This window comes from Oncorhynchus keta, chromosome 25 (genome assembly GCF_023373465.1).
Source record: "Oncorhynchus keta strain PuntledgeMale-10-30-2019 chromosome 25, Oket_V2, whole genome shotgun sequence".
NCBI lineage: Eukaryota > Metazoa > Chordata > Actinopteri > Salmoniformes > Salmonidae > Oncorhynchus > Oncorhynchus keta.
The window spans coordinates 30,728,329-30,741,750 of NC_068445.1; the positions used below are offsets into that span (position 1 = coordinate 30,728,329).

A 13,422-nucleotide genomic window follows, 5' to 3' on the forward strand; every position below is an offset into this window, starting at 1 on the left:
TATACACATTACTCATTATACACATCACTCATTATACACATCACTCATTATACACATCACTCATTACACACATCACTCATTATACACATCACTCATTATACACATCACTCATTACACACATCACTCATTATAAACATCACTCATTATACACATCACTCATTATAAACATCACTCATTATACACATCACTCATTATACACATCACTCATTATACACATCACACATGATACACATCACACATTATACATATCACACATTATACACACCACACATTCTACACATCACTCATTATACACATCACTCATTATACACATCACTCATTATACACATCACTCATTACACACATCACTCATTATACACATCACTCATTATACACATCACTCATTACACACATCACTCATTATACACATCACTCATTATACACATCACACATGATACACATCACACATTATACATATCACACATTATACACACCACACATTCTACACATCACTCATTATACACATCACTCATTATACACATCACTCATTATACACATCACTCATTACACACATCACTCATTATACACATCACTCATTATACACATCACTCTTTATACACATCACTCTTTATACACATCACTCATTATACACATCACTCTTTATACACATCACTCATTATACACATCACTCATTATACACATCACTCTTTATACACATCACTCATTATACACATCACTCATTATAAACATCACTCATTATACACATCACTCATTATACACATCACTCATTATACACATCACTCATTATACACATCACTCATTATACACATCACTCATTATACACATCACTCATTATAAACATCACTCATTATACACATCACTCATTATAAACATCACTCATTATACACATCACTCATTATACACATCACTCATTATACACATCACTCATTATAAACATCACTCATTATAAACATCACTCATTATACACATCACTCATTATACACATCACTCATTACACACATCACTCATTATACACATCACTCATTATACACATCACTCATTATAAACATCACTCATTATACACATCACTCATTATACACATCACTCATTATACACATCACTCATTATACACATCACTCATTACACACATCACTCATTATACACATCACTCATTATACACATCACTCATTATACACATCACTCATTACACACATCACTCATTATAAACATCACTCATTATACACATCACTCATTACACACATCACTCATTATAAACATCACTCATTATACACATCACTCATTATACACATCACTCATTATACACATCACTCATTACACACATCACTCATTATAAACATCACTCATTATACACATCACTCATTATAAACATCACTCATTATACACATCACTCATTATACACATCACTCATTATACACATCACACATGATACACATCACACATTATACATATCACACATTATACACACCACACATTCTACACATCATACAGTATACACATCACATCACACATTATACACACCACACATTCTACACATCATACAGTATACACATCACATCACACATTATACACATCATACATTATACACATTTCATCACACATTGTACACATCACAAATAATACACATCACACATTATATACATCATACATTATACACACCATACATTATCCACATCATTCATTATAAACATCACTCATTATACACATCACTCATTATACACATCACTCATTACACACATCACTCATTATAAACATCACTCATTATAAACATCACTCATTATACACATCACTCATTATAAACATCACTCATTATAAACATCACTCATTATAAACATCACTCATTATACACATCACTCATTATACACATCACTCATTATACACATCACTCATTATAAACATCACTCATTAAACACATCACTCATTACACACATCACTCATTATAAACATCACTCATTATACACATCACTCATTATACACATCACTCATTATACACATCACTCATTATAAACATCACTCATTATAAACATCACTCATTATAAACATCACTCATTATACACATCACTCATTATACACATCACTCATTATACACATCACTCATTATACACATCACTCATTACACACATCACTCATTATAAACATCACTCATTATAAACATCACTCATTATAAACATCACTCATTATACACATCACTCATTATACACATCACTCATTATACACATCACTCATTATAAACATCACTCATTATACACATCACTCATTATACACATCACTCATTATACACATCACTCATTATACACATCACTCATTATAAACATCACTCATTATAAACATCACTCATTATACACATCACTCATTATTCACATCATACATTATACACATCACACATTATTCACATCACTCATTATAAACATCACTCATTACACACATCACTCATTATACACATCACACATTACACACATCACTCATTATAAACACCACTCATTATACACATCACTCATTACACACATCACTCATTATACACATCACTCATTATACACATCACTCATTACACACATCACCCATTATACACATCACTCATTATACACATCACTCATTATACACATCACTCATTACACACATCACTCATTATAAACATCACTCATTACACACATCACTCATTATACACATCACACATTACACACATCACTCATTATAAACACCACTCATTATACACATCACTCATTACACACATCACTCATTATACACATCACTCATTATACACATCACTCATTATAAACATCACTCATTATACACATCACACATGATACACATCACACATTATACATATCACACATTATACACACCACACATTCTACACATCATACAGTATACACATCACATCACACATTATACACACCACACATTCTACACATCATACAGTATACACATCACATCACACATTATACACATCATACATTATACACATTTCATCACACATTGTACACATCACAAATAATACACATCACACATTATATACATCATACATTATACACACCATACATTATCCACATCATTCATTATGCACATCACACCTTATACATGTCATACATTATCCACATCACACATTATACACATCACACATTATACACATCACTCATTATACACATCATGCATTATCCACATCACACATTATACACACCATACATTCTACATATCATACTTTATACACATCACACCACACATTCTACACATCACACATTATACACACCACACATTCTACACATCATACAGTATACACATCACATCACACATTATACACATCATACATTATACACATTTCATCACACATTGTACACATCACAAATAATACACATCACACATTATATACATCATACATTATACACACCATACATTATCCACATCATTCATTATGCACATCACACCTTATACATGTCATACATTATCCACATCACACATTATACACATTGCAGATTATACACATCACTCACTATACACATCATACATTATCCACATCACACATTTTACACATCGCATCACACACCAAATCCAGCACACAGATCACATCACTGCCTATAGCTCTGGAAACTACGATTTACAAATGTTGCTCCCTGGAGTGCTGGGTTCTGGAGTGTTGAGTTCTGGAGTGTTGAGTTCTGGAGTGCTGAGTTCTGGAGTGTTGAGTTCTGGAGTGCTGGGTTCTGGAGTGTTGAGTTCTGGAGTGTTGAGTTCTGGAGTGCTGAGTTCTGGAGTGTTGAGTTCTGGAGTGTTGAGTTCTGGAGTGTTGAGTTCTGGAGTGCTGGGTTCTGGAGTGTTGAGTTCTGGAGTGTTGAGTTCTGGAGTGCTGGGTTCTGGAGTGTTGAGTTCTGGAGTGTGGAGTTCTGGAGTGCTGGGTTCTGGAGTGTTGAGTTCTGGAGTGTTGAGTTCTGGAGTTTTTGTTTCTGGAGTGTTGGTTTGATGTTGGAGATTGTGGATTTCTGTGATTTAGAGTTGTGTCTACCCACCACTCCTAGTGGCATATCACACCCTCTGCAGTGGACCAACTTTGACCCCAAGGAGTTCCTGACAGAGCTTCGGGCTCTGAAGGTCCAGGTAGACAGCTGGGAGGTGATGCTGGAGAAGGCTGACGTGGGACATGGCTACATGGACCGGCCCTGTCTCAACCCCCAAGACCCCGACTGTCCCCTCACTGCCCCCAACAAGAACATCACCAAGGTACACACACACACGCATGATGCAGAAACACACACACATGCGCACACGCATCCATGTATATGCTGTTTGTACACATGCATGCACACACCCATACAGACACAGACCCATTGACTATGTTGTTGTGTTGTAGCCCTTTGACTTGGCTCGCATCCTGACTGGCGGCTGCCATGGCCTATCCAGGAAGTACATGCACTGGCAGGAAGAGCTGATTGTAGGGGGGACCACCAAGAACGGCACCGGACCACTACTCAGGTAGGAAAGAGAGAGAGAGAGAGGGCCTACAGCAGAGAGGGCCTACATCAGCACCTAGATCTTCTGCCCAGATTCTGTCAGACCTGGGCCCTGCCAGTCTATCTCAGTAAGACACACATAATGGTGTTTTTGGTCACAGTTCCAGGAATGGCTGAAGAATTGCAACATTTGCCTAGAACTAACGCTGCAGACAGCAATACTGGGTGATTTGAAAAGCCATAGTCAATCAATCAATAATATAATAATTATTTTAGCAAAAATGTTTATTTTTAATATACAATCTGTAGAAGCTATGAGAATAGAAAGGTTCAATTCGTTTGTGAAGCATCACAGCACAGTTGAAAAATATATGGCAAGTAGAAATCCAAAATGGATGATGCTGAGAGATAGATGGGAGGGGTTGAATGGAGCTGGGATTGGGAAATGGGATTCATCAGAGAAAATGACTTTACCCAGTCCTCAGCAGTCCAATCCTTGTACCTTTTGCAGAATATCAGTCTGTCCCTGATGTTTTACATTTAACATTTACATTTAAGTCATTTAGCAGACGCTCTTATCCAGAGCGACTTACAAATTGGTGCATTCACCTTATGACATCCAGTGGAACAGTCACTTTACAATAGTGCATCTAAATCTTAAAAGGGGGGGGTGAGAAGGATTATTTATCCTATCCTAGGTATTCCTTAAAGAGGTGGGGAGAGAAGTGAGAGAAGTGGCTTCTTTGCTGCCCTTCTTGACACAAGGCCATCCTCCAAAAGTCTTCGCCTCACTTTGCGTGCAGATGCACTCACACCTGCCTGCTGCCATTCCTGAGCAAGTTCTGTACTGGTGGTGCCCTGATCCCGCAGCTAAATTAACTATAGGAGATGGTTCTGGCGCTTGCTAGACGTTCTTGGGCACTTTGAAGCCTTCTTCACAACAATTGAACCGCTCTCCTTGAAGTTCTTGATGATCCGATAAATGGTTGATTTCGGTGCAATCTTACTGGCAGCAATATGCTTGCCTGTGAAGCCCTTTTTGTGCAAAGCAATGATGACGGCACGTGTTTCCTTGCAGGTGACCATGAATGACAAGGGAAGAACAATGCACAACATGCACCACCCTCCTTTTGAAGCTTCCCGTCTGTTATTCGAACTCAATCAGCATGACAGAACGATCTCCAGCCTTGTCCTCATCAACACTCACACCTGTGTTAGCGAGAGAATCACTGACATGATGTCAGCGTGTCCTTTTGTGGCAGGGCTGAAATGCAGTGGAAAAGTTTTTGGGGTATTCAGTTCATTTGCATGGCAAAGAGGGACTTTGCAATTAATTGCAATTCATCTGATCACTCTTCATAACATTCTGGAGGTTATGCAAATTGCCATCATACAAACTGAGGCAGCAGACTTTGTGAAAATTCATATTTGTGTAATTCTCAAAACTTTTGGCCACGACATCATTACAACACTGTTTTGGGGCATAATATGACATTTTAAATGTCTTTATTCTTTTGGAACTTTCGTGGGTAATGTTTACTGTACATTTTATTTTGTTTATTTAACCTTTGTTAATTTTCTATTTCACTTGCTTTGGCAATATAATAATTTCCCATAGCGATAAAGCCCTTAAATTGAATTGAATTGAGAGAGAAAGAAAGAAGAGAGAGCGAGTGAAAGAGATGGGAAAAAGAGAGGAGAGAGAGGGAGAGTGTGTGTGTGTGTGTCTGTGTGTGTATATATACAGAGGATCTAGTGTCCAGGCAGCACAGCCAGAGTTGAGCAGGAACAGCTGGAGCTCTTAGATTTCAATGGAATCTGGTAATGACTGCAAGATTTACAGCACTGCACACTCTAACACACACACACACACACACACACACACACACACACACACACACACACACACACACACACACACACACACACACACACACACACACACACACACACACACACACACACACACACACACAGCTTACCGCTTAAAACACATACTAACACTCAGTTGGCCAGGCTACATACTGTACATGTATACATAAACAAAGTACACTCCAAGTAACATTAAGTGTGCATCCAAAATGGCACCCCATTCCCTATATTGTGCCCTTGTTTCTGGTGAAAGTTGTTCACTACATTGGGAATAGAATGCTATTTGGGACAAATGATTAGTGCAGGCCAGAATGCACAGTAAGCACTTTCTGCCTGGCATGGTTTGGAGAGAACTGATCTATAGAGATTTGTTTGTGATTTAACAAATGCCCTGGAGATTTTCTAATTAAAGTGCAGTTTAAAGTAGGCAGGCAATAGTTATCTTTAACTCTAAACACACATATAAAAATACACACACACACACATGCACACTCACACAAACTTACTCAGACTCACACATATACGCGCACAAATACGCACACACACGTACAAACACACACACACACACACACACACACACACACACACACACACACACACACACACACACACACACACACACACACACACACACACACACACACACACACACACACACACACACACACACACACACACACACAGTGTGTATTTCTTTGTTTTTGTGGTTGTATTTTTGCTTGGTTGGCAGGGACTGACCATTAGAGATGTGGGTGTGTTGATGTGCATTCGTGTGTGTGTGAGTCTGAGTGAGCGTGTGTGTTTGTGTGTGTTATTTAGCTGCCCAAGGGGATTTTTAGGTGGGCCGCGGGCATGGCAGGCATGGCATTTTTGCTGCTGCTTACAGCGCTTTTAGCTGCCTGGAATTGCGTCTCTGTAACTGCCCAGAGTGGCACTACCCACGATGCATACTGCCTACATCACCTTTACTAGCTGCTGCCACTTTTATTACCCACAAAGATTAAGGCTAATGTCAGTCCAGGATCTCTGTAACATAATAATATCTGCCCAGGATCTCTGTAACATAATAATATCTGTCCAGCTGATTTGTATGGGTCCAGGTTTTGCAGCTCTTTCAGAACATCTGCTATCTGGTTTTGGGTAAAGGAGAACCTGGAGAGGCTTGGGCGAGTAGCTGCGGGGGGGATCGTTGGCCGAGGTTGGAGTAGCCAGGAGGAAGGCATGGCCAGCCGTTGAGAAATGCTTGTTGAAGTTTTCGATAATCATGGATTTATCGGTGGTGACCGTGTTACCTAGCCTCAGTGCAGTGGGCAGCTGGGAGGAGGTGCTCTTGTTCTCCATGGACTTCACAGTGTCCCAGAACTTTTTGGAGTTAGAGCTACAGGATGCAAGTTTCTGCCTGAAGAAGCTGGCCTTTGCTTTCCTGACTGACTGCGTGTATTGGTTCCTGACTGCCCTGAACTGTTGCATATCGCGGGGACTATTCAATGCTATTGCAGTCCGCCACCGGATGTTTTTGTGCTGGTCGAGGGCAGTCAGGTCTGGAGTGAACCAGGGGCTGTATCTGTTCTTAGTTCTGCATTTTTTGAACGGAGCATGCTTATCTAAAATGGTGAGGAAGTTACTTTTAAAGAATGACCAGGCATCCTCAACTGACGGGATGAGGTCAATGTCCTTCCAGGATACCTGGGCCAGGTCGATTAGAAAGGCCTTCTCACAGAAGTGTTTCAGGGAGCGTTTGACAGTGATGAGGGGTGGTCGAGCTTAGATTGTAGGACTGACGGGGTGTTAAGCATATCCCAGTTTAGGTCACCTAACAGAACAAACTCTGAACCTAGAAGGGGGGCGATCAATTCACAAATGGTGTCCAGGGCACAGCTGGGAGCTGAGGGGGGTCGGTAGTAGGCGGCAGCAGTGAGAGACTTATTTCTGGAGAGAGTAATTTTAAAAATTAGTAGTTCGAACTGTTTGGGTATGGACCTGTAAAGTATGACATTACTTTGCAGGCTGTCTCTGCAGTAGACTGCAACTCCTTCCCCTTTGGCAGTTCTATCTTGACGGAAAATGTTATAGTTGGGTATGGAAATCTCCAAATTTTTGGTGGCCTTCCTGAGCCAGGATTCAGACACGGCAAGGACATCAGGGTTAGCAGAGTGTGCTAAAGCAGTGAGTAAAACAAACTTAGGGAGGAGGCTTCTGATGTTGACTAGCATGAAACCAAGGCTTTTTCGATCACAGAAGTCAACAAATGAGGGTGCCTGGGGACATGCAGGGCCTGGGTTTACCTCCACATCACCCGCGGAACAGAGGGGGAGTAGTATGAGGGTGCAGCTAAAGGCTATCAAAACTAGTCGCTAAGAGCGTTGGGGATAAAGAATAAAAGGAGCAGATTTCTGGGCATGGTAGAATATATTCAGGGCATAATGCGCAGACAGGGGTATGAATGGAACTAGGGGCTCCATTGTAAACTAAAACAATGATAACTAACCTGAACAACAGTATACAAGGCATATTGACATTTGAGAGAGACATACAGCGAGGCATACAGTAATCACAGGTGTTGATTGGGAGAGCTAGCTAAAACAGTAGGTGAGACAACAACAGCTAATCAGCTAGCACAACAACAGCAGGTAAAATGGCGTTGACTAGGCAGAGGCTGATATTATTATTATTATTATTATCAGCCCAGGGTCTCTGTAACATAATAATAATAATAATAATAATAATAATAATAATAATATCATCCCAGGGTCTCTGTAACATAATAATAATAATAATATCAGCCCAGGATCTCTGTAACATAATAATAATAATAATAATAATAATAATAATAATAATAATAATAATATCAGCCCAGGGTCTCTGTAACATAATAATAACAATAATAATAATAATAATAATGTCAGTCCAGGATCTCTGTAACATAATAATAACAATAATAATAATAATAATAATGTCAGTCCAGGATCTCTGTAACATAATAATAATAATAATTATATCAGCCCAGTGACTATAACATAATAATAATAATAATAATAATAATAATAATATCAGCCCAGGATCTCTGTAACATAATAATAACAATAATAATAATATCAGCCCAGGGTCTCTGTAACATAATAATAACAATAATAATAATAATAATAATGTCAGTCCAGGATCTCTGTAACATAATAATAACAATAATAATAATAATGTCAGTCCAGGATCTCTGTAACATAATAATAATAATAATATCAGCCCAGGGTCTATAACATAATAATAATAATAATAATAATAATATCAGCCCAGGATCTCTGTAACATAATAATAACAATAATAATAATATCAGCCCAGGGTCTCTGTAACATAATAATAACAATAACAATAATATCAGCCCAGGATCTCTGTAACATAATAATAATAATAATAATAATAATATCAGCCCAGGGTCTCTGTAACATAATAATAACAATAATAATAATATCAGCCCAGGGTCTCTGTAACATAATAATAACAATATTAATAATAATAATAATAATAATAATAATAATGTCAGTCCAGGATCTCTGTAACATAATAATAACAATAATAATAATAATAATATCAGCCCAGGATCTCTGTAACATAATAATAATAATAATAATAATGTCAGTCCAGGATCTCTGTAACATAATAATAATAATAATATCAGCCCAGGATCTCTGTAACATAATAATAATAATAATAATAATGTCAGTCCAGGATCTCTGTAACATAATAATAATAATAATATCAGCCCAGGGTCTATAACATAATAATAATAATAATATCAGCCCATGGTCTCTGTAACATAATAATAATAATAATAATAATAATAATAATAATAATAATAATAATAATAATAATAATAATATCAGCCCAGGGTCTATAACATAATAATAATAATAATAAAAGACACTCCAGCAAACTGGTGATGTATAGATCTTAAACCAATGACATCCATCAGGGTTTGTATAGGAGCATATGTTTATTTATTTATTTTTACCTTTATTTATCTAGGCAAGTCAGTTAAGAACAAATTCTTATTTTCAATGACAGCTTAGGAACAGTGGGTTAAGTGCCTTGTTCAGGGGCAGATTTTTACCTTGTCTGCTTGGGGATTTGATCTTTCGGTTACTAGTCTTTCGGTTACGCTAACCACTAGGCTACCTGCTGCCCCAGAGGGAGGCTATATGTCTCCCTCTGCCCTCACTGACTGCTACATTATATCATGAAAATGTTGCTGTGGACTGTGGAGTGCAGGGGTTCCCAAACTTTTTGGGCCCACGACCCTATTTTGATGTCTGAAATTCTCTCGACCCCAACCATGTGAGTTTGTTTGTTGTAGTTAACAGCCAATGTTTACTTTTTTATTTGGGGCTATGACAGTCAACTGCAAATTAGTCTGACATAATGTATCTTATCTCACCACCACTAATGACATGGGTGTGCTGCATGTCGTGTCAGAGCATCTCATAGTCAGGGGGCGTGGTCAACAGTGTGCACCTCATCTCTGATTTCAAATCCAACCTGGATCGATATTTGGTTTTAATTCAGACGAGAGCACTGAATCCAGCTTCACATAGATATTAACTGGCAATGCACCATTCGTTTTAGGGTGCTTTCATGACAAATGGGATAAATATGAGGTCAAATCATGACATCGGTGATCTTCAGGGCTGAAAGTCGGTGCTCTAGAAAGAGGTCCGAGTTCCCGAGTTGGAATTCTGAGTTGGGTGAATATTCAAAACGATTTCCCTCAGTCGGCGCTCGTTTTTTACCGAGTTTCCAGTTGTCTTGAACACGTTGAAGATGGAAGTCGGGAGACTTCCCAGTTCCCAGTTGTTTTGAACCCTGCATTAATGGTCAGAGGGAGACGACAGGGTATTTATTTCCCTTTGAGTCAGGAACCAAAACTCCTACGTAGTGACCCGTGAATGCGTTGTCTGCAGCATTTGTTGACATGACAGCTCGATCAGCTGTTCGATTTCACTTACCGGCATGTCAACAGTCAAATGGATTGGGAAGTAGTTCCCAAAGTGTTGGAGGTGAGCAGTCACTTTCTGATTCTTTTTTCTGTTGGAAACATGCACAGCCGAGGAAACGGGGCATGGTTCACTTAATAATCATTTCCTCTGAATGGACTGATTCTGTCACACATCTGTAGAATGTTTTTGTATTTCCCCTGCATGCTTGTGTTCAGTTCGTTCAGTTTCCCAAATATGACAGTTACATAAGCAGTGAGACACATTTTCTTTTCATTACATAGAAAGTCAACCAAGTCGGTAATTTTACATCTGTTGTGAATGACAACAGTTCCTCTCTCAATGCAAAAACTCTTTCCAACAGTCCCCCTTGATAACCACCAAGCCTCGGAGTAAAATAGAACATCGTCATGCTCTGATCCCATATCGCCACATAGTTTTGTGTACAGGCGAGTGTGCAGTTGTTGCGGTTTGATGTAGTTAACAATCAGTATATCTCCGAGTTCTGTGGTCAGCTCTTTTTCTGCAGATTGCTCTCGGTGTATCATACAATGTGTCCATATGGCAGAGGGAAACTCATTCATGAATAGAGTGCAGAGACCTGCCCGGCATCCCACCATACATGGAGCCCCATCTGTGCAAAAGTCTGATATTCACTCCCATGGAATCTGTTTTTCGTCAATATGGCCACGCAGCAAATCAAAGCAAAAATCAAATGTATTTATTTATATGGCCCTTCGTACATCAGCTGATATCTCAAAGTGCTGTACAGAAACCCAGCCTAAAACCCCAAACAGCAAGCAATGCAGGTGTAGAAGCACGGTGGCTAGGAAAAACTCCCTAGAAAGGCCAAATCCTAGGAAGAAACCTAGAGAGGAACCAGGCTATGTGGGGTGGCCAGTCCTCTTCTGGCTGTGCCGGGTGGAGATTATAACAGAACATGGCCAAGATGTTCAAATGTTCATAAATGACCAGCATGGTCGAATAATAATAAGGCAGAACAGTTGAAACTGGAGCAGCAGCATGGCCAGGTGGACTGGGGACAGCAAGGAGTCATCATGTCAGGTAGTCCTGGGGCATGGTCCTAGCACACTGAACATCCCTTGTGCCATTTCATGCTCAGGAATCGTGAGACAAAACAATATGTCATCAAGAATAGCATCCCCCAACATGTATAGCAAACAAAAGTCAATGCATGGGCATCTCGGCATCTCACAGCTAACGTCCATTTGGAGAGCATAATCTGGGGAGTTTGAGTCATTCAGTCAGAGTTTACTCTTGATTGCTAGCAATAGCATAAATTCTTTGTTTCACGGTGTTATCTGACAAAGACATTGATGTGAGTTTCTGTGCTTCTACCTCCCCAAACATTATTTTCACAATGTCAATTGCAGCCAGTAATATCAAAGTCTCTGCAATAGTGTGTGGCTTCATAGCGTAGCAGGCCTAGCCATTCACCATGGGAATGATTCAAGTGCAACTGTCAAGAGTGGCCTTTTCCCATCATCTAATGGTGCTATAAAGTATGTGGACAACCCTTCAAATTAATGGATTCGATTATTTCAGCCACACCCATTGCTGACAGGTGTATAAAATCGAGGACACAGTCATCCATACAATCTCCATAGACAAACATTGGCAGTAGAATGGCATTACTGGAGAGTGACTTTCAACGTGTCAGCGTCATAGGATTCCACCTTTCCAACTAGTCAGTTCGTAAAATGTCTGCCCTGCTGAAGCTGCCCCAGTTGACTGTAAGTGCTCTTATTGTGAAGTGGAAAAGTTTAGGGGCAACAACGGCTCAGCCGCGAAGTGGTAGGCCACACAAGCTCACAGAACGGGACTGCCAAGTGCTGAAGCACGTAGCGTGTATAAATCGTCCTTCCTCGGTTGGAACATTCACTACCTAGTTTCAAACTGCCTCTGGAAGCAACGTCAGCACAATAACTGTTCGTCGGGAGCTTCATGGCATGGGTTTCCATGGCCGAGCAGCCGCACCCATGCCTAAGATCACCATGCGCAATGCCAAGTATCGGCTGGAGTGGTGTAAAGTTTAACACCATTGGACTTTGGAGCAGTGGAAATGCATTCTCTGGAGTGATGAATCACCTTTCACCATCTGGCAG

The 13,422-nt window shown here is 39.5% G+C and overlaps 1 protein-coding gene across 2 annotated transcripts in view; it reads left to right on the plus strand.

Moving 5' to 3' along the window:
- Positions 1-13,422, plus strand: part of LOC118394092 (protein patched homolog 1) — a 172,495-nt gene that overhangs the window by 64,496 nt on the left and 94,577 nt on the right. For both annotated transcript variants that reach the window (XM_052479086.1, XM_052479087.1), the window contains exons 6-7: positions 4,008-4,209; positions 4,340-4,461. In XM_052479086.1, the coding sequence (XP_052335046.1) occupies positions 4,008-4,209; positions 4,340-4,461 (324 nt within the window). The remainder of the gene's footprint in view (positions 1-4,007; positions 4,210-4,339; positions 4,462-13,422) is intronic.